Below are 23,929 nucleotides of genomic sequence, written 5' to 3'. Positions count from 1 at the left end.
TTCTTATGTCTTTTGCAAGATGATAAAAGTTTACTAAAAGAACATAATGTATTATGTAAATTAATTCATATATTCTTTAATAAATTGCAAATTGTTAATCTATTTTATTATTGGAGAAATTGCTTGAAGTAGATTCCATTAAACAAGATACTTTAATTTTAATGGATTGCAATATTGCATCAACACGTGTTTCTGTAAAAGGTGTGAAGTATGAATTACTAAAATGCCATCAAGAAGATAATTAAGAACACTAATAAATTCATTGCTTTACAAATTAACATTAATTTGAATAGAAAAGCTCAAAATGATCAGTTAGGCAATTAAATCTGAAGGAACTAATTGTAAGAAAATCTAAAAGGGTAGAAAATTCATTTCTGACATATTAATGTAAGTTATGTGCACTATATGTAGTTTAATATTGTTACAAAAAGGTATTGTTCACTTAATTCAATTTTTTTTTGCAATCAATGCAAAGTTATTTAATTACATTCTCAGCATTTTTCTCCCCTTTGTACACAACAACTATTCAGAACAATTAATTACACAGAGATGTAAAAAGTAATTGACCCTAATCCATTAAATTCAGACGAGGAATTATACGCATAAATGTACATACATATATGCATATATATGTACATAGGTGTCTACTTCACCAGGAATCACTTTACACACGATGAGTGATATATACATTTGCAAATATGTATGTAGGTAGCATAAGTACATATGCTATGTGTATGTAAATGGGAATTTCTAACCTTCGCTGACGACGTCGTCATTATCGTCATCATCGTCCCTTTTCTAAAGAGTCAACCCTCTAACACTGCTGTTTCACTTGATGGCAAAACGTATTAATGACGAAAATACTATATATACCGCACAAGTGACAGAAAAGAGTGAGGAAAAATTCATGTGCTTATACCGCCAACATTTCACATTAACTCCAAAATATACACACGACAGAAATTTCCCCAGTTATATATAGATGTAATATGTGTGTGGAAAAAAGCTCAAAAGCGCATGCGATATTTTGACCGTCAGCGGGTCTATGCAACCCGCACAACAATAGAGCTGTTCAGTCTGTTACGAACGGTTACTCGTGAAACACTTGGAAAATTCAATGGGAAAGTGAATTTGGGGAAATCACTTTCCCTTAACATTTTGGTCTGCATTTAAGGGGCACTACATATGTACTCAATCGCACACACCGTATATATATAGATGGGAAATCTAATCTATATATAGAGTTAATCACAATTTCTATGGATCTCACATTTCATCAGAAAATCAAGATGGATTTCCATTGAGGATAATCTTACCAAAATCTCTACAAATTATGTTTCAATCTATCAGGATGGAAGTGAATAAAGCAAAGAAGTGTGTTCAATATTTCTGAAGTCGAAACTGTAAACAATAATAGCAGTGCGTGATAAATAAATCAAATGGATACATTCGATTAATATGATTTAATGTGCAAACTTTGTCGGCATCTTCATACCATTTTTTTCTCATCAACTATAATCTCACCCCTTTCTTAAAGCTTTTTGTTCAAAAAAAAAGTATATAAAATATTTATTAAAAAAATACTCATATCTACATTCAATTTTAGTCCAACTCTATATTTACCCCTAAAAATAAAGTATGTAACACACACAGACCTCGCATTATGTGATAAATATTTAAAAGAGATACATGAAAGAGTAGAAATATTAAATACGGATAATCCCAGTAAAATGTAGAGTTAGATTGATTGCAATTTGAATACTCTCGCAATTTAGGTCCACCCAAAATTTTACAGCGAGTATTAAAGCGGAAATCCTTTCTTTTTTTTTCACCTTTTTCTTTTACAAAGATTTTCTGTAAATTTAATAGAAAAACAAATCATAAAACTTTTGCAATATTGCTCTTTTTTATAGTAAAAGTTTTAAACTTTTCAATTTTATGTGAAATTATGTTTGCTGTGTTGAGTTTTAAAGTTTTCATAGTGAGAGAAAACGACTCAATTATAAGAAATTTTAAATGCACCCACACTGCAAAACATTTTAAACTACCCCTGACAAAATTCCCACAACGTTTAGTGGTTTAGAAAATACACACACAAACTGCTAACCATCAATTGAATTTATAAAATAAATTTTCACTTTTAATTTAACTAAACACCAATAAAGCTCCTGAAATGCTTCACTATGTGTCAAACTTTTACATACAATATGGAACGATAATATTATTTACGACATAATTTGTTCCGCGACACCCCCCGCATATAGGTACACAATAAATATACATGCGATAAGGCGAATATTGATTTTGAAATAGGAGTTGAAGTGTCTAATATGAGTAATATTCCTTTTCATTTTTTTTTACCCCATATTTAACGTCATTTTTTCTACAGAAAAAAAATATATGTACATATATAGAGGAAATTCAATATTACCGCAATCTCTAAACTCAATTTCATTGCAAATTCACATTGCATTAAAAAATATGAAAATATACGGAGAGGCTGTTCGTTTTTTTCCTACACTTCTCAACTCAAATTATTACAAGGGCAAGAACATTGAAGGTGGAGATGTTAAAAAAAATCACTGAATTCAATAAATCATATTAACCTAAATGTTGTGTAAATATTTTCTGAATCTTCAGAAAAATAAATAAGAAAATATTCAAGCATAATTTTACTCTTCAAAGGTGAAATGAGAGCTTTTATAATCATTGCATAAAATCCTATGCATTCTATAGTAGGTAGAACATTAAACTTTTCTTTTCCGCCAGAAGTATGAGAGAATTTCCCCTAATTAATTTTACAAATTGAGATTAGATTATTATTTGGACAATACAATACATAATATATACATCAATTTAGTATATATTTGAATTATGCATTGTATCCAATAGAAATTTCATATTCAAATACAAATTCAATATGAACACATTTTGTCTCCATCAAATTTATGATTCACAGCTCTTGGGCTTTAAATAATAAATTCGCAATGAAAAATTGCGTTTTTGTGCTTGACTCCAAAATTGACTGGAGAGCATACCATATTAGTCACTTTTACATATTAATAATTCATACTGACCACAGGTGAGCCTTCGTATATACAACCAAAAATGAAAGATGCTTTTGAGGAAGAATCCCACTTCTTTTATCCTTTGGGGAAAAAGCTTCAAGTTCGTTATATTAATTTTTAAAATTCTCGAAACCCCCATGAGACATCAAAACAGAAATTTATCACTAAAAGTAGACTTTATAAAATATGTAAAACGAGGTAAATTGTCGCTTCGCTCCAATTTACCTCGCCCCGCTTCGCGGGGATTTGTTGCGCTTCGCGCAAATTTAAGAGAGAAAAAAAAATTGTGATGGTTTGTAAGTAGATTGAGTTCACTTATCAATCCCAAAAGAAAAATTTGCAAAGAGAAGAAATCATTTTAATACAACATTTCCGGCGCCAAATTCAAAAATTCGCAAAAACTGCATGAAATCTCTATGGGGGCTACCTGAAGGGGGACTTTGGGGGGAAAATGAATACGGCCATCTGAAACCGCCTGTTATAAGGGGCCTCTGTACCAAATTTCATCGCGATTGGTCAAACGGTGTGGATTTGTATAGAAAAGTCGGAACGACGATTACCAACAAACAGGCCTTTCTTTATTATATAGATGGGAAGCTCTCATCGAACTCAAAAGAAAAAATTTTGCAAAGAGAAGAAATCATTTTCATACAAAACTTTAGGCGCCAAATTCAAAAATTTGCAAAAACTGCATGAAATCTCTATGGGGGCTACCTGAAGGGGGACTTTGGGGGGAAAATGAATACGGCCATCTGAAACCGCCTGTTATAAGGGGCCTCTGTACCAAATTTCATCGCGATTGGTCAAACGGTGTGGATTTGTATAGAAAAGTCGGAACGACGATTACCAACAAACAGGCCTTTCTTTATTATATAGATAGATGGGAAGCTCTCATCGAACGAAAAAGAAAAATGTACTGGTAAGCTGACCAAGCTTACGGGAGCTGTGTTTCTTTCAGTGTACCAATTTTGTGAGAGCAAACTAGAACACGAATTAATTTAAATACGCGCAAAGTCGGGAAAAGTTGAAAAGTCATACCCTAAGAAATGTTTGGAAGGCCATATCTCGAGAACGGATCCATAGATTTTCATAATTTTTTTTTTGTTTGAAAGGTCTTGAAGTCAGCTATAACATATCGAAAAATGAAAAAAAATTATGTCGCCATTTTCGAAAAATTCGAGTTCGAAATTTTCGAAAACTTTGTTTTTGACTTTAGCGCCTCTTGCGGTCATTTCTCGAAGTTGCAATATTCTAGACATTTGTAGGGTTTCTCGAAACCTTTCATTTGCGCTTGAGTTGATCAAGATCGGACTTGTAGAACCCGAGATATGACATGCCAACTTTGGAAGGCTATATCTCGAGAACGGATCCATAGATTTTCTTCATTTTTGGCATGAAGCTAGATAATATGGTCAGCTACAACATATCAAAAAATGAAAAAAATTTATGTCGTCGTTTTCGAGATATTCATCGAAAACTAATCGAAAATTTTGTTTTTGATTTTTGGCCCCCTAGCGGTCATTTTTTGAAACTTCGGATGTTCTAGAGAGTTGTAGGGTTTTTTGAGATCTTTCATTTGAGCCCGGGTTGATCAAAATCGGTCAAGCCGTTTTCGAGTTATGGTCGATTTTCGATGAAAAATTGTGGCGGCCATATTGACTAAACGGCTTGACCGATTTTCGAAAATGAGGTATCGTTGGAAAGCTCTTGATGGCCCCTACAACATATCAAAATTTCAGCCCTCTAGCTATAATAGCGGCTGAGATATAGGCAAAACAAAATTTTGAGGTTATTCAAAATGGCGGACGGGGGGGTGGGGGGTAAAATTTGACATCAAAATCGGATGTCTTCCAGTCGATATTTAAACTTTGCCGTTTACCGCAAGTCTCTATCTATTACCGTTCTCTCGCAATTTAGCGTTATACTACGGACGGACGGACGGACGGACGGACGGACGGACGGACGGCCGGCCGGAAAAAACTTATTTTTGGCGCATACGTTTTTTGGAATGTGGGGACCCTAATTCGTGCTCATCCCAAGTTTGAGCCCGATCTGACGACTTTCGATTTTGCTCGGTACACAAAAGCTGTGTCTGAAAGAAACACAGCTAAAATTTGCAAAGAGAAGAAATCATTTTCATACAACATTTCAGGCGCCAAATTCAAAAATTTGCAAAAACTGCATGAAATCTCTATGGGGGCTACCTGAAGGGGGGCTTTGGGGGGAAAATGAATACGGCCATCTGAAACCGCCTGTTATAAGGGGCCTCTGTACCAAATTTCATCGCGATCGGATAAACGGTGTGGATTTGTATAGAAAAGTCGGAACGACGATTACCAACAAACAGGCATTTCTTTATTATATAGATATGTATATTTGAATAAGATATATTGAATTTGTTGGAATTTACTTCAATGTAGTGCTACTAGACTACTTTTTTTATTTGCGGGAATCACAAAATTCGTTTGAAATTAAAAGAGCTATTGACTTAACTATAAGTGTCATGCTGTATTAATTTTATTCCATTACGCTTATTTGCATTGAAATTACCTACTCAATTATTCCTCTCATTTTATTATATTAAATATCAGTTATTACCCATCAAATTTGTTTAATTAAAAATCCCAATTTTTGGTTTTTTTAATAATCATCATAAAACCTCATTAACACTCTCAAAAAAAATGAATTATTTAATTTTTAATTAAAAAGCTTTATTTAAACTACATTTAATCACTGACAGCATAGTAAAGAAAGAATGATACCGCCTAATGTTCTTGCCCTTTTCTTGTTGAAAAGGGTTTTAAAAAAGAATTTCTAAGGGTAATAACGAGCGTGTAAGAAATTACTGAATCTGTAAAACAGCATATATACATACATTATCTTCAATGATAAATCGCGGGGTTTTATTATTGCTGGGTAACTTTATCCTAAAACCCATAAATATACTTCAACTAAAAGATAATTTACGCGTTCACGTACAAAATGTATTTGTTATAATGTCAAATAATACATGTTCTGCATAACTGCATGTTTTTTCAGCTTTTAGAACATGTGTGGTTATAGATAATAACGTGTTATAGACAACTAACTTTCTACAATAAAAGTAGATACATATGTTATGTTTGGGATTAAAGCAAAATATGTTTAATAGAACAAAAGCAGATTTGTGACAGTGGAAAACTTAATGACAAATCCCTTCTGTATGTATGTATGTCTCATATATACGAATCGATTTTACCCTAAAAAGACTCTAAATTCAAACTACCCGTAATCAAATTCCTTTATCCATTGTTATTTTGGAACATCACACAACTATGAGTTTCCATTATAGGTATTTCAAATCAAAAGAGCATTGTGGGGATATTACGGTCTAGTTGAGCTTTCATCGAAAAATTGTTTGTCACGCACATATGCAAAATTCTCACATTCCTCCACGGAAATTAATGACTAAAATATTGCATTAATTACAATATTTTCATTTAGAATTTCACTCGTGGAATAATGGTGGAGAAAAATTGTTCCCATATGCCAATTTAACATTTTTCCCCAAAGGCTAAACAGGCATAAAAAAGAGGGAGCATGAAATAACCGGGCATTGTGAATAAAAAATCAAAGTTAACATTTCGAAGAATGGTGCAGTGAAGAGTTGGATGGTTTGCTATCGTGAAAATAGAACTAACTTCTTTATTCATTAACATCTTAAGTTTCAACTTTTCCAAGGAGAGAGTGTAAATAAAGAAAGAAAGAAAAAATGTGAAGATAAAAGGAAAATCATAATGAACTTAATGAAATACGTGAGCGATCACTGTGCATAGGGAGAAAAAATGAGCGAAGTGGGACCATTTAATTCGTCAAAAATAATTTTGTGGTCCTTGTCTTCATTGGCATCCACTAATGAACCGTCACACGTACTCGATGCATCTTCTTTCGAGCAGCCGTACAACGCCGTAAATTATAGTAGTAAAATCAATGAGAGCACCCTATGGTCTACAAACCCATCATCCACCACTGCAACAAGTACATCGTCAATTATTACCACATCAGCCACATCATCGGAAGCTCCCGTAACATCGTCCTCAACATCAGATAACGTTGATGAAATTACAAACGCCAAAGAGTTAAATAATTACTGGGCACTTTTAGCTTTGGTATTAGTCTTCGGGACGGCCGCCGGAAATATATTAGTTTGCCTCGCCATTGCATGGGAGCGTCGATTGCAAAATGTTACCAATTATTTCCTTATGTCGCTCGCAATAACTGATCTTATGGTAGCAATTTTGGTCATGCCACTTGGAATATTAACATTAGTAAGAGGTGAGTTGATTTTTTTTCTGTTGCTTTCTCTTTTCATTTCCTAAATAAGTATTGTTGCTTGTTGTTGTATATTAACTAATTTGTATACTAGCAGCCTCATTAGGCTTATGACATAACGTATTTTGACGCTAATTTTGATAACGTGGAATTCTAAAGTATATTACACAGTATTTATGGTTTCTTCTACACTTCGTTTAAATACACAGTTAATATAACATGAGGAATTTTGTATATTTATAGAAGACTTCGAGCACGCAAGTCAAAATGATATAATTTCCTTTCCCATGCATTACTTGTTTTGTCTAATTTTATTTGAACTGAAAGTCTTTTAGAACTTTTGTTTTTTTTTTATTTAAATACAATGTAAAATTAAACAATAAAAAAACATGAATTTTTTTTAATTAAAATTCTGTGCGTAAAGTTTAATTATAAATACAGAAAATTTTTTTTTTATAAAACTAGCGTTCTAGAATGTTTCGTTTAGACAGGTACATACTACCTACATCGTTAAACTTTACTTTAAACAAATTATAAAGGTGTAAATAAAAAATAAAACAATATACATCATATAAAAATTCTGTACATAGACCATTATGGATGTAAACCTGCAAAAGGTAATAATTTTCAAGGATTTTTTGGTCTAAGTCCGTAAATACTTATGTTTTGTATATAAAGCAACATACCTATGTATATACATATTCCCTTGCATATTCTCACTCAAGAGAACCTTCATTGCTGCATACGAAATTATACTTGCTTCATGTACGCAAATACAGTGTTGAAGGAAGAAAAAATTGATTTTACAATAGCATTTCACCATTTTCTTCTTCTCTAATTTATTATTCATCACAGTCACTATTATTTTTATTACGTCCTACACCAAATTGACAATGACATTCATGAAATATTGTGATGATAATTTTAGGTGAAAGAAAACCACAAAGTAGACACGTTATTACCTTATATGTAAAAATAATATATGTATGTGGAATGTGGATATCACTGTATCTACTACATGCATTTTTATTTTATTACTTTTATCCTAGAAAATCATTAAATTAATACAGAATATTGTTCACACAAAAACTCTATTTGAATTTTTTTATATACATATAAGTTAATGAAAGGTGGAAAAGTTGTAATGACCATTAACACCAATGCAAGCCACTTATGATTTTAATATTAATCCACAGGTGGTATTCTTTTATACACCTACAAATTAAATATTCACCCTTAATCTCGTTAAAGTAAGATTAAAAAAATTCAATTCAATATTAGACAGAGAATTTGCCTAAACAAATTTTGTCTCTATTTAAGTAACTCATTTTAGCATGAGGCAATCAATATTAACTAACAAGACAGAAAGAATAAACAATAATATTTTCACATTTTCTCTTTGCCTTTAACATTGAACAAAATGGAAACAAATGGAGAAGAAAAATAAAAGGAAAAACGATTGAAAAATGTGTTACACCTACTAAATGTAACATTGTATTATGCAATATACAAAAGTACCAATTTAGTCACAAATCGTCGAATAGGGAACTTTTCAATTTAACATTCAATATATTCACACTGGAAGGCACAGAAAAGTACTATATATAGGTACATTTTATTTGGAGGAAGGGTATGCGTATTCACCGTAAGAATTCAGAGACTACATAAGGCAAAATATAAAAGGAACCTAATATACTCTCGACAGTTTACCGCTTTCGGTATTTCTGCACCCCTCCCCGATATTATAGTTATACAATATACATACATATATAGGTATGTGAATATTTTTACTGGCACACTCTAAGTCAGGAAACTGAAACGATTAATAGGTGTCGATTCCTTTGCTGTAAAAGGAAGAATATATATAATGTGTTTACATACCTATATTTAATATAAACCGTTACATACAATGATTCTGCATTTGAGACTACACTTTATGTACACCACCATTCTTATGTTACATATTTATTCTTTACCACGAACGTTATATCAATGTATATATCGTATATCTAGGAAATTCCACCATATGTTCATGACTTTGTAGGAATGCAGAAATTTCAAAGGTTGAATGGTAAAACACCATAAAGCATGTCATCATTCAAAGAAATAATTTCGTATTAAGAACACGGGAAAATTTAAGTTGAAAATATAGAATGTTTCATTTAAGGATAATATTTTACATCAAATAAAACTTTGAAAACTAAACTCATTTGCAATATTAACAACACGTAATAAAAAGAAAGTCTTTAGCACAGTATAGAAATAGAATCGTATTACACGTACTACACGAATATTCTTATTGAAAACTTTTATCTTAAAATCTTTTTAAAGAAACTTTTTCGATACTTTACACATAATTGATTTCCGAAGTTTTTGCCAATATCTTTTGCTGTTGCCTAAAGTTTTCAATCAGGGAATCAAAATCTATTTTTTATTTTAAAATAAAATACACTGATAACAATAAAATAAAAGTTATTAGGTACCGATCAGGAAATCAATATACAAAAAAATCAAATACATTTTTATTTAATTTCGACTTTATATATATAAGATTACTTGTGTCTCAATCTTGACACATTAACCATAGTATTATTGACATCCTAACAAGCTTATTGGAGGGTCCTTCATGCTTCCACTAACAAAACGTCGGCAAAATAGCAATGTGTGTTTTGTTCTTATACATACTTCCCTTTCAATTTATCTTTATTGGACGAAATTACAAGTTACAACCATATAATAAAACCCACTAAGATGTGCAATTGATGTAGAACTTACCGAACCCCAGCCCACACGTTAAATGAAATAACACAGTTATATTGAGCGTTAAAATGAAATTCACAATATTTCAGTCACAATAACTGGGTATGTTATGTAAAATTAAACTGCAAATAAAATATAAATGAAACTAATTCATCCGTGTACGTCCTGTCCATATATAAGAAAATGAACTGAATGGGGAAAAGTGTTTATAAAATATTAAACAAGGCCACTTTGTAGGAAGGAAAGAACAAGGACATGTTTTCAATGTCTCGGCGATATTATTGATTTTGTACATCGATTTTAATATTTGCAAATTACATTTAAAAAGGATATATTGCATACTGCTGGCCCTTGAAAGCTATTTTTTGTTTGTTAAAGCGAACGATTTGTGAACAATTTGAAACTCAGGGTGAACGGGGTGAGTTGCCCTTTGTCATAAACTTTTCTTGTAAGGTGAAATAAGAGATAAAGGTTCACAATTTTCTTTTGGAACATTTTTCCTCAATGTTAAAGGAAAATATGTGATTTTCCGTGTTACCCCCCCCCCTCTCTTCCTTCAAACCACAAGTAGTCGAAATTGTTCCGATTTCCCCTTTAATACCAAAAATCAACAGGTTGATTAAAACTTTAAGGTAAAAGTTAAAAGCACCCTTTGTACTTTTTTGATACTTTGTTGTATTAAAATATGAATATGAAAAGAAGTGAGCAGCACATATTCTCACGTTGCTTTAGTGTTCAATATTCTGGATATCAGGTAGAGAAATCACGTCAATTCAGCTCAACAGCACGACCTATATACTACTTTAATCTTCTTACACATAGCCGTACATAGGTATATAATACACATATACATGAACATACAGAAGAATCCTCAATACTAAACTACTTAAAGGCCAATTTAAAAGACGCTTTTCTTCCTTCTATTCTCTTTTCCTCTTCTTTTTTACTTCATTTCATTTGCTCTTCGCATGTAATTTCAGTGAGAAAAGCAAATTTTCTATTGAATTAAAAGTGCCTATGATAAAAAAGTCAATTGAATAAGAACATACTTGACAAATTTTCACACTTGAAGGATAGTTTAAGAGAGAGAGTCAATGATAAGGCACAAACCGTATTGTTAAAGTTAAATTGAAAGTTAGCATAGTTGCTCTTTTTGCGAATCTCGTATTGAAAATATAAAGGAGAACATTTTATTTCGCATTTAACCCTAAAGTAAATATTCTAATCGAAATCTTATGTTTTAATAAACTTTCTCAATTTCGAGACAATTAATATTTGTTATTAGTTTAGAGTTTTGTAAAGACAAATTTCGAGTTATCAGTAGGTAAATTCAAAAGAAAGAAGTCCATCCCTCGACACCACTTTATCTTCTTTATCTTCTTACTTTTGGAGCTTCATACATATTTTGTTTACACTTCATTTGTTTATCAGATTTTCGGAACTTTTTTTTGCCGAAAAGTTTCCTTTTTTTTATACACCACCACCCAGTCTAGAATCATCAAATATTTGTGATATGCACAAACATATAAGTTTCTATTCACAATAAGATAAAGTGTACTATAAGATAACATTTATATACATGGATGTACGTAACGTACTATGAACATTTTGGTATAATAGACATGTTTATACTATGCGGTGTATGGAGCTTGTGTGAGATATATTGAGGTGTCAAAGAATTTAGCACTAAAATATTCTCATGCATTTTCATTCTTTTAGCAGAGCGTTGAATTCCTGGATATTCCCCAAAAAAAAACCTTTCCATCCACAGAATAAAATGAAAAAATAGTGGCGGCAACAGTTGGGTGTTCATTAAATTCAATTTAGGAACACAGCAAATATTAACACCTGACTGTTGCAGTGACAGTGTTTGGTTTCTTTATTGCTTCCTTCTTTCCTTTTCAGTCGGTTTTTTTTTGTTGGAACATTACCTATGTTTTTTTTTTCTTTTAATTTTCTCATAATTAGATATCGTTATATAGACTACTGTTATCTGTAGATATATAGTAAGAATAAATTATCACGGCGATAAAAAGAAAGAATTTATTTGTATAGAAGAAATTCCAGTTGAATTTTTCTTTTGTCTCTCTGGTATTTCTAATTTTCTCATTATTTATTCAATAATATACGCATTTTAAGAAAATTCTATGGAAATTATATATTAGAAAAGCATCAAATCGATCGTTAAAAAATACTTCATGGAACAATTTCATTGCTATATCGCCATACGATTTAGCATTGAAACTTTAGTGAGAAGAGCTAAAAAGTTAAAGCATTCTTTATGCTCTTCTTGTTCGTGCTTATAATGAATTTGAATGGGATCATATTCAAATTGATTGGCGTGTAAAAACAAGAGTAATTTCTCATTTTTGATATCTCTACGGCAATGTAGTAAAATTTTAAGGAAAATTCTTTAAAAAGGTACCCCTCAGTGTCAAAACTAATGATTAAGGAGACATTTAAGAGTCCAGACGTGCTTCAAATGAGGGGTAAATGTACGGGTAAGCTGACCAAGCTTACGGGAGCTGTGTTTCTTTCAGTGTACCAATTTTGTGAGAGCAAACTAGAACGCAAATTCATTTAAATACGTGCAAAGTCGGGAAAAGTTGAAAAGTCATACCCCAAGAAATCTTTAGAAGGCTATATCTCGAGAACGGATCCATAGATTTTCGAGTTTGAGCTATCGTTGGAAAGGTCTTAACCTCAACTATAACATATTAAAATACGAGGTAAATTGTCGCTTCGCTCCAATTTACCTCGCCCCGCTTCGCGGGGATTTGTTGCGCTTCGCGCAAATTTTAGAAAAAAAAATTATGATGGTTTATAAGTATATAAGTATATTTGGGCCACTTATCAAACCCAAAAGAAAAAAATCGTAAAGAGAAGAAATCATTTTCATACAACATTTCGGGCGCCAAATTCAAAAATTCGCAAAAATTGCATGAGAGTTATATGGGGGCTACCTGAAGGGGGGCTTTGGGGGGAAAATGGATACGGCCACTCGAAACCGCCTGTTATAAGGAGCCTCTGTACCAAATTTCATCACGATCGGTCAAACGGTGTAGATTTGTATAGCCGAACACGACTGATTACCAACAAACAGACCTTTCTTTATTATATAGATGAAGTAAATCGATAATGGCATTTTCGAAATATTCGAGTTCGAAATTTTCGAAAATATTGATTTTGACTTTAGCGCCTCTCGCGGTCATTTCTCGAAGTTGCAATGTTCTAGACATTTGTAGGGCTTCACGAAACCTTTCATTTGCACTTGAGTTGATCAAAATCGGACTTGTAGAACCCGAGATATGACATGCCAACTTTGGAAGGCTATATCTCGAGAACGGCGACATAGATTTTCTTCATTTTTGGCATGGAGCTAGATAATATGGTCAGCTATAACATATAAAAAAAATGAGGCAAATCGATAATGGCGTTTTCGAGATATTCATCGAAAACTCATCGAAAATTTTGTTTTTGATTTTTGGCCCCCTAGCGGTCACTTTTGAAACTTCGTATGTTCTAGAGAGTTGTAGGGTTTATGGAGAGCTTTCATTTGAGCCCGGGTTGATCAAAATCGGTCAAGCCGTTTTCGAGTTATAGTCGATTTTCGATGAAAAATTGTGGCGGCCATATTGACTAAACCGCTTGACCGATTTTCGAAAATGAGGTATCGTTGGAAAGGTCTTGATGTCCCCTACAACATATCAAAATTTCAGCCCTCTAGCTATAATAGCGGCTGAGATATAGCGAAAACAAAATTTTGAGGTTATTCAAAATGGCGGACGGAGGGGTGGGGGGGTGGATTTGACTTCATAATCGGATGTCTTCCAGTCGATATTTAAACTTTGCCGTTTACCGCAAGTCTCTATCTATCACCGTTCTCTCGCAATTACGAGTTGAACTACGGAAGGACGGCCGGCCGGACGGCCGGAAAAAATTTTTTTTTGGCGCATACGTTTTTTGGAATGTGGGGACCCTAATTCGTGCTCATCCCAAGTTTGAGCCCGATCTGACGACTTTCGATTTTGCTCGGTACACAAAAGCTGTGTCTGAAAGAAACACAGCTAAAAACTATATATCCTGCATTATATAATTTTTCAAATTATTCTCTGCAAATTTAAGAATTCTACAATTTTATGATTCAATAATTCATATTAAAAACATTAAGAGGCGCGTAATAAATATTATTAATTACCATGATCTTTGGGCAAATGACATTTAAAGCTACAAGCGAATGTAATCACGCAAATTGATTATAATAAAAGGAACAATAATAATTTTAGTCCTTTCACACACAGCATCCTGTCTACCATAATGTGGAAAATGATTCATTTTTTTACTTTACAAAATTCCTCATGTGTCATGGTTGAAAAATGATTTTTTACATTAGTTTTGTTGCTTTTTTTATTCAATAAATCTCAAAAGAATTGCAAATATCAATACTCTGCCACTTTCATTATGCTTTTCGATCACGTTTCAATTTTCTTTTCTCAAACTTTGAATCATATTACAGAACTTCTTTTTTAGAGTTGAATTAAATTTAAAAGTCACGAGATTTGAGCCCTTTTCTTAAAGAAGTCAAGGGGATTGGATTTTTCTATAAAGCACCCATAGAAACGTGTGATACAGTCGTGACCTCGTGGTAGGACCGTCGTCAAAATGACTTCTCCGCGGTAAAACGGCTTCAGAATAAGGAATTTTGCCTTCGCAGTGGGACAATTAGTATCCTACCTTTCCAATAGTACTAATTGTCCCACTGCGAAGGCAAAATTCTTCATTCTGAAGCCGTTTTACCGCGGAGAAGTCATTTTGACGACGGTCCTACCACGAGGTCACGACTGTACTTCCCTCAGCTTTCATGTGAACAGTAGACTATATCCACAAACCCTTTTTGAAATTATGTTATAATAAAGTTTCATTGTGATAGACCCTTTTCACATTCTACATAATGTGTTATTGTACATACATAACATACATACATATGTATATGCATTTCTTTGCAATTCCATTACAGGGTACTTCCCACTGCAGTCTGAACATTGTTTGGCGTGGATATGCCTAGATGTCCTCTTCTGTACAGCTAGTATAATGCATTTATGTACAATATCTGTTGACAGATATTTGTCATTGCGATACCCCATGAGATTTGGGCGAAATAAGACGAGAAGACGTGTTACACTCAAAATCGTATTTGTATGGTTACTCTCCATCGCCATGAGCTTACCACTAAGTTTAATGTATTCTAAGGTAATACATTTTATTTTCATTTAAAAAACAAACACACTTTTGAAAATAGCAAGATGGAATTTAACCTTTACCGCATTCTTAAAATGTACATTAGAAAATTAGTTGGTTTCCCCTAAAGAAAAACCACTTTAAAAAATTATATTTCTTCTTAAACAATTTTTAATTTGATTTTAAAGTTTGTAAACTTCCATAGAAGAATGATAATTTGCATATTTATCAAGTTTAATCTTTATGCAAAGTTAAGGGGTCATATATTATAATTTCTGAAGCACATAACCCACGAAAATCAAAAGTTTGGTTTAGTAAAATCGGAAAAATATTAAAGACAGCTGTTCCGCTTGTCAATTTTTAATATAAATTTTTTTAAACATTTTTTTTGCTTGAAAATGTTGGAAAACTCTAATCCCGAATAATACGACAACATCAAAACTTCCATCTGGTTTCCACAGCTTTTAGCAAGCATTACATATTTCTGTATTGCCTATATATCACGTTTTCACTAAAAATCTCCAAATACGATATCTATAAATAATATATATTTATGAAATATTACATTTAGACTCACTAAGTGAATCTCTTCTAAATCAATTAGGCTGATTTTTGTCACCTCTACTTCCCTCCTACTACTTCCCAGCATTTTTCTTTCTTTTATAACCGATGAATTATAGCTTAGTTATTGACATATCCCAACACCATAAAGAACACATTAAAAGGAATCAGTATATAGATCACGAAAAGAATGGAGAACCTTAATAAAATAATAATCCAAAATAATGGCATATTTATTATCACATATCTATTTATAGAATCACGCCTCTGTTCTCGTGGACGGCACTTGCCAAATTCCGGATCCTGTGTACAAATTGGTCGGATCCATTGTGTGTTTTTACATACCCCTCGGTGTAATGCTTTTAACGTATTGCCTAACTGTACGATTACTCGCCCGCCAGCGACAGAATTTGGGTGGAGGTTCAACTGGGAATACAGGCTGGGCTAGTGGATGGCTTGGACAAACACCTGCCTTAGGTGATTTTCGTCATATTCATTCACCCCCGTTACATCCCCCTGCACAATTTACCTACACAGATTTTAACAGAGCCATAATTTTCTTTATAAAACATACATACAAGTGCACGTTTTATGTATATATATAGACTGTAAATATGCCCGCCCTGTGCTCCCCATTAACACAACTCCCAAATAGCATTACACTTTAATTTGAGGTATTCATACCAACGTCAATCTTTTTCTTTATAATTTTAAACAAATTCATAACATTATATTATATTACTCATTATAAAACTTTTTTCCATTAAATCCCTCTCCCCTGAAACATGGCAGAGAATTGAAAACAAGAACTTGACATTACACTGAACTTTTATAGGTTGTATAGTAACTTTATAAAACTTACTGACTCAAACAATATATTATCCCACCTAAAAAAATATATATATAGAAAGACGATGTACATGGAGAAGATTACTGAAGACAAGTCTCCCCTCAACACCAAATCATGCTCATTCAGCAGCGTCAACAGATACTGAACTTTCCACTCTTGATAATCATGAACTGTGGCTTCCGGACTCGAGGTATGGAATTTTAATCAAGTCATAAGAAATATTATATATCATATAGTATGCAAAAAAAATGAGCTCATATAAAACCACTTTTTTTTCAATTTACATTTTTTTTTGCAGTAAGCACTTTAGCATTAAATCCCATATAATATACAGAAAATGGCAGTACATATTATTCAGACATGCTCATTTTTCTGGCATATATGCTTGCTCATACAACATTGTCAAAATTTTGTACACACACAATTCACTCGATTAGGGTATTATGTGAATCAAAATTAAATCAATCTCTCATACAATTCCATCACAAAATTCAAACTCATCCATGCTTTAGACAGAGCATAATCCTAATTTTCGTATAGGTATGTAAAATTTTCATCACTTATTAATAGCATTCCTGAACCCACGCCATCAACAATGACAGCTCTTCATCAATTTGGTGCGGAGATGCTAAAACTGTCAAGAGGACTGGAATCTGTGGGTTCTGCCAAATTAAATGACCAAAAGACAACCCATAATGTGGCCACGAGTGAGGAAAAATTCACAAGAACCACAACGAACAGGTAAGTTGAGTTTCCTCTTCTCGTACCCTATGTAAATTTCATTTAATTTTATCCAACTACAACTTCCTCACTTAAATTACATAAATAACCACAATTCTTCCTCCCTCTCAGTGTGTAAAATACCATTGCAAACGAGTGAAAATTGATTGCCAATATTGTATGTACACACACAGTACATTCATCTAGCTCTAAAACAGTTTAAATTTAATTTTCACACACAAAACTTTTCAATATAGGTAACGCGGTACCCCATTAACTGACGACATTCTACCTTCACTAAAGTATTTAATAACAATTATGGCAAATAAAAGTTTCCTTAAAATGAATTAAAATTAGTATTTCTATGCGAAAATTTTCCCAATAACTTCTTCATTTAAATTCCACGTAGGTAGTCATTCTAAAAATTAGAAATTCTATTAGAATAGGTTACAGGTATACAGAAATAAATTTATCAAAGAATTAATGAAATTGAAATTTGGGGTAGGCTTTTGAGTATACTCACAAAAGTTTACCAAAATCCGGGTAAATATGTACGTTACCTACTATATAATTATATACAGTCTACCAGTTTATTTTCACCGCCCTCGCAGTGCTTCACACTTCCTTCCTTTCAGTGTCATTGAACTAATGATTTCATTGATAAAAATTAAAGACAAATGAAAATAAATGGATTAAATTCTTTCGTGTGGAATTTAAAACAAATCACAGGTAATAGGATTTTCTATTTCCCCCTCAATATAGTGGCCGAAACACTGGTAAAAAAAATAGAATATTTTAAAAGGATAAACGTGGAACAAGTTAAATTTGTTATTCAAAAAAAAAAGAGAATTTAAACTAACGGACATAATAAAGGAATGTTGTTGTGTACAAGAACGCCTTGACCTATTCAAAACAATGTCTTCACGATGTTCAACCCAATCCATCAATCCCTTCTGTTAAAAGACTGTAGAGCATAATCATTAGATTACCATTAATAATTATTTTGAATAAATACATTATAATATTAATGATAATGATGACGAAACTCATTATACGAGAAAAAGCGAAAATACAACAAGGGCTAAAATATTGCAATTACCAAGTCATTTAGTGGATGATAGAAGAGAAAATTCACAATTTTTATCACCTTCCATATTTTGGTTTTTCCTTTTACTTCCTCTCTCTCTTATCCTAATTCTCTCATCCCTTATGGCTTTGTAACCAAACAATACAGACAGTTAATTATTAATTAGGCAACAAATTAAAGAGAGAGAATGAAGAATCCTACGCAATTTCCTTTATCCCACCTGTATGACCGCAAAATATGTGCAGATATTACACGCACAATATATACTGTCTACACACTTTGAGATTTGTTGGAAAATTTTGGGAATCGATTCTATAAAAAAAAAGCACCCTATACCGGAAAAAAGCTGCTATATTCAACACATTTAGGTATATAAAACACCTGAATGAAAATAAATTAGCTACGTAACCCAAACAAACATTTTCATCCCGCTTATACCGTGGAATTATAATGTATCTGTATACATATACAAAGTACATAGTATGCATATATATTGGGAAAATATAAATATACCTATGTACGTACACATAACAACGCATGTAACCATTTCCAGTGGTTGAAATTGATCAAATAATTAGTATTTCATTGTTTGCAAATTATATTTTTAGCACAAAAATATGCGTAAGTTGAGCAAGAATTCGCATGAGATAAGGATTTACGGCTGATAAATTACACAGGTCAACCTGACAATTTGCTGCTGAATTAATGTTAATTACGTTAATTCTTGTAAATCACCACAAGAATTAGGTCAACATGAATATAGATGACACGAAAATTTCACACCATAAACTTTAAATTCTCCAAATTCCCTAAATTCGAATGTAAAAGTGAAAAATTATGAGATTTTTTTTGTAGTTGCACGAGAATACCCCATTTTTAAAACCATCTGATTCCAGTATCATATATATATTCTACAGGTCAATTGTTTTAATAAAGCAAGAAAACGAGCACAAAGAACAATCACAACCGAAACCTCGTAAAAGACGAGCATCTGCATCGACATGGACGGTGCGGAAACCATCAAATGCATCATTTCCGCGAAAGCGTTTTAATAGTTTACCACGAGGTACTCTCCTAATGGATGACAAAAAGGACTTTTATGAATTATTTATCAAAGAAATTCAGAGCACCAAAGAACGAAAATCACAGCGTAACAGACAAAACTTGCAAGAATCCCTCAGTGATGGGGCGGATCAGTCGGAATACAATGAAACGGAACCTGAAGACAATGGGCAACTATCTCAGTTAAAATTACCTCCACCATGTACATGCCCCTACTTTGGTGACAAGCCCCGACATCAACAGCATAACCTTAAACCCACCGAAGTGAAGATTATCTCCACTTCTGTCAATTTCCGGTCAGCTACCACCCTTAGCGATACGAATAATATTGACATTGACGCCATACACACACTCAGCTCTAGTTCAGCAACAATTCTAACATCAACATCATCCACAAAGAGTCTCTCAACACTCCCAACAATTTCATCCACAACACCAACACGAAAATTAAGTTATACCAAATCAAATTCCATTGTGACGTGGGACTCACGAAGGAATCAAAGACGAGGATCGAGCTTTGGGAGTTCTGGCACACGAACATCCCTTCTTTTAACCCCAACTAAGATACCTCTCAGTAGTGGCAGCTCTCAGCTACGACGATCTGCTACATTGCGCCAAACTAGTCACCTCACAGATATCTCAATGCCCAACATAGTAGATAGAAAATCCCCAAAACTCCCCTCTTCGCCATGTTTATTGCAACGGACAGCTACAATTAGATCGCATCATTCGCGCAATTCAAGCGTAGTCTCCCGCAATTCCTCAAGGCATGGTCGTATAATACGATTAGAGCAGAAAGCAACAAAAGTATTAGGTGTTGTATTTTTCACATTTGTTATCCTTTGGGCACCATTCTTTGTGTTGAACCTTTTGCCAACAGTATGTGCCCACTGTGAGAGCAATATCAGCCATTGGGTATTTGACGTAGTCACATGGCTTGGGTACGCCAGCTCAATGGTCAATCCAATTTTTTATACAATCTTCAATAAAGTATTCCGTCAGGCTTTCCGCAAGGTATTACTGTGCCAATATGGTAAAACAAGTTGGCGACCTCATAGGTAGCAGCAAAATGTCACATCACCAAAAAGATGTGTTAAAGATTAAAATAGACGTCTTTCCATAAATTTAATCTACCAGACATGATTGATTCAAATGTGATTAATGGTTGATTGATTGTTTGCTTGAATACTAATTGTGCAAGTAATAATTTTACATTATTCACGCAAATAAATCAACTATATGTAAAATTGTATGTATATAAGATTGATTTTATATCACGTATTATGGAAGGATGTATAAGATTGTACATCTTCATTGTCAATTTCAATGCAATTATTTATCAATTAAAATTATAATTGCATTCTAAAATAAATCAAATGCAGCATCTCGCTAAAAGTACTCGAAAAAAATAAATTCTTACAATTTGTTTCTTATATCATACAAGCTAAAAAAAAAAGTTTGTTCATTAAGCAAATTTTAAATTTAAAGAATGAAACAGTATTTATTTATTTTTGCAAATAGTTTCCCTCTTTTATCCATCAACATATTATGTATAAATTGAGATTATATAAAATAATGTCAATCACAAAAAATGTATCATCAATTTTTTTTAAAGCAATAAGTGGATATTGATAACGAATCAATTGCGTTGTAATTAAATCATGAAGGTAAAAAAATGTCAATCAATTGTTAGTTTAGTTACCACCAAAGTTGTCCTTTATTTTTATAACAGGTGGTTCGCAATGCAAAATAGGTAATGCCAATACGGTGACGTAACTCAATAATATTGACTTGAACAATGTTTTATTAATTCCGTAGAATTTCATTTTAATACCAGATACCAAGAACTATCCTGTGAAGTTATGTATTGTCCAAAATTGATGTCAAATTCCATCTACCACCCACACTGTTTGATCTCACTTAAATCAATTCTCTATAAATCTATATATTAAGGGATGGTCACGTTATTTTGGAAACTCTACAGGAACAAAATGGCCAAAATGTGAGAATTTCAAATAAATTTTTTGAGCACAAAAATTTATTTTCTAAATCAAAAATACTGAATTCTTATCAGTATTTGGCCATTTAACAAGAGTGCAAGCAGATTTCAAAATTTTGGTTTAAAAATTGGCTTGAAAATCGCTCTTGAAAGTCCCCGAGTTTCCAAAATAACGTGACCATCCCTTATGTCAATTTCCTAATTATTGTATTTAAAACATCAAGAAAATGCTTTTTATTGGAAAAATAATGCCGCAAAAAAAACAGGAAAGCATTATGCGAACTATACTGCAATAAATTTTATATTAATCATTAATTAATTGTAAATGATTTCATAATAATGAATTCATGTTAATGCAAAGGTGCTATGTATAGAGGGATTCAGACATGATATACATAGTTTCACAAAATTATATTCAACCACATTTTGTGTGAATGAAACATCAAACAGAACAATACGTACCCACATTTAGTAACAAACCCCATCCCAAATATCAAGAGCTTTGTATGTTATAAGAGAAAAGGATATAGATAAATCAGTATATAACGTCAAAATGTCAAAGAAAAAATTATATATATGGAATATAGATTCTTAACCCACCAACATTTAGTAAAAATTTAGATAGTACAAAAGGCCAAAGCTGTAGAAAGAATATGAAAATAAAACAACAAAAAACGTTAATCGCAACTTTTCTTTTGTTGTCCTGTACACTGGGGGCTAAATGAAAATTTTCACAAGGCAATATCTTCCTAATTACGTCCTACCTACGTTATATTCTACCACGTCACTGTAATGTAATTGTCACCATTTAAACTATGTGTGTATGTATGTATCTCATACTACCCTTGCAATCAATGATGCTGGTAAGTAAAGCAAGTTATATAACAAATTGAATAACTTCATCATACAGACAGATATGCAATTGTATACTAATTGCATTAAAATACAAATTCATTCATTTAAATACATATGTTTCATATTGAAACTTTTAGCTGTGTTTCTTTCAGACACAGCTTTTGTGTACCGAGCAAAATCGAAAGTCGTCAGATCGGGCTCAAACTTGGGATGAGCACGAATTAGGGTCCCCACATTCCAAAAAACGTATGCGCCAAAAATAAGATTTTTTCCGGCCGTCCGTCCGTCCGTCCGTCCGTCCGTCCGGCCGTAGTACAACGTTAAATTGCAAGAGAACGGTAATAGATAGAGACTTGCGGTAAACGGCAAAGTTTAAATATCGACTGGAAGACATCCGATTATGAGGTCAAATCCACCCCCCCTCCCCTCCGTCCGCCATTTTGAATAACCTCAAAATTTTGTTTTCGCTATATCTCAGCCCCTGTAATAGCGAAAAATCTGAAATTTTGATATGTTGTAGGGGCCATCAAAAGCTTTCCAACGATACCTCATTTTCGAAAATCGGTCAAGCCGTTTAGCCAATATGGCTGCCACAATTTTTCATCGAAAATCGACCATAACTCGAAAACGGCTTGACCGATTTTGATCAACCCGGGGTCAAATGAAAGATCTCAACAAACCCTACAACTCTCTAGAACATCCGAAGTTTCAAAAGTGACCGCTAGGGGGCCAAAAATCAAAAACAAAATTTTCGATGAGTTTTCGATGAATATCTCGAAAACGCCATTATCGATTTGCTTCATTTTTTGATATGTTATAGCTGACCATATTATCTAGCTCCATGCCAAAAATGAAGAAAATCTATGTCTCCGTTCTCGAGATATAGCTTTCCAAAGTTGGCATGTCATATCTCGGGTTCTACAAGTCCGATTTTGATCAACTCAAGTGCAAATGAAAGGTTTCATGAAGCCCTACAAATGTCTAGAACATTGCAAGTTCGAGAAATGACCGCGAGGGGTGCTAAAGTCAAAATCAAAATTTTCGAAAATTTCGAACTCGAATATTTCGAAAATGCCATTATCGATTTACTTCATATTTTAATATATTATAGTTGAGGTCAAGACCTTTCCAACGATAGCTCAAACTCGAAAATCTATGGAGCCGTTCCCGAGATATGGCGTTTTAAAGATTTCTTGGGGGATGACTTTTCAACTTTTCCCGACTTTGCGCGTATTTAAATTAATTTACGCTCTAGTTTGCTCTCACAAAATTGGTACACTGAAAGAAACACAGCTCCCGTAAGCTTGGTCAGCTTACCCGTACATTTGAAATATGTCTATGCATAACTTATGTTATCAAGTACCTACATATCACAATTATTTTTGGCATAAATTGATAGTTTATCTGCACCATTTGTA

At 32.9% G+C, this 23,929-nt stretch overlaps 3 protein-coding genes across 3 annotated transcripts in view; 2 read left to right on the top strand and 1 right to left on the bottom strand.

The window, feature by feature from the left end:
- The window catches only part of LOC129786050 (putative fatty acyl-CoA reductase CG5065), an 824,046-nt gene that overhangs the window by 151,090 nt on the left and 649,027 nt on the right, over positions 1-23,929 (top strand). The gene's annotated exons all lie outside the window — the stretch shown is intronic.
- The window catches only part of LOC129785965 (26S proteasome non-ATPase regulatory subunit 1), a 74,595-nt gene that overhangs the window by 24,194 nt on the left and 26,472 nt on the right, over positions 1-23,929 (bottom strand). The gene's annotated exons all lie outside the window — the stretch shown is intronic.
- On the top strand, positions 1,002-22,335 carry LOC129785983 (uncharacterized). The gene is made up of 7 exons (XM_055820714.1): positions 1,002-1,556; positions 6,621-7,382; positions 15,157-15,389; positions 16,196-16,415; positions 16,846-16,978; positions 17,359-17,529; positions 19,513-22,335. Exons 2-7 carry the CDS (start codon positions 6,893-6,895, stop codon positions 20,717-20,719), a joined length of 2,454 nt encoding a protein of 817 aa, XP_055676689.1. The 5' UTR covers positions 1,002-1,556; positions 6,621-6,892; the 3' UTR covers positions 20,720-22,335.

This window comes from Lutzomyia longipalpis, chromosome 1, assembly GCF_024334085.1.
Source record: "Lutzomyia longipalpis isolate SR_M1_2022 chromosome 1, ASM2433408v1".
NCBI classification, from domain to species: domain Eukaryota; kingdom Metazoa; phylum Arthropoda; class Insecta; order Diptera; family Psychodidae; genus Lutzomyia; species Lutzomyia longipalpis.
The sequence above is the reverse complement of the archived record's forward strand: the minus strand, read 5'-3'. Positions and strand labels throughout refer to the sequence as shown.

Bases quoted from the DNA above. Each gene is read 5' to 3' on its own strand.
- LOC129785983 (XM_055820714.1), top strand. From the start codon at position 6,893: ATGAGCGAAGTGGGACCATTTAATTCGTCAAAAATAATTTTGTGGTCC. The intron at 16,979-17,358 runs GTATGGAATTTT...ACTTATTAATAG, and splicing joins CTGTGGCTTCCGGACTCGAG to CATTCCTGAACCCACGCCAT. The intron at 17,530-19,512 runs GTAAGTTGAGTT...TATATTCTACAG, and splicing joins ACAAGAACCACAACGAACAG to GTCAATTGTTTTAATAAAGC.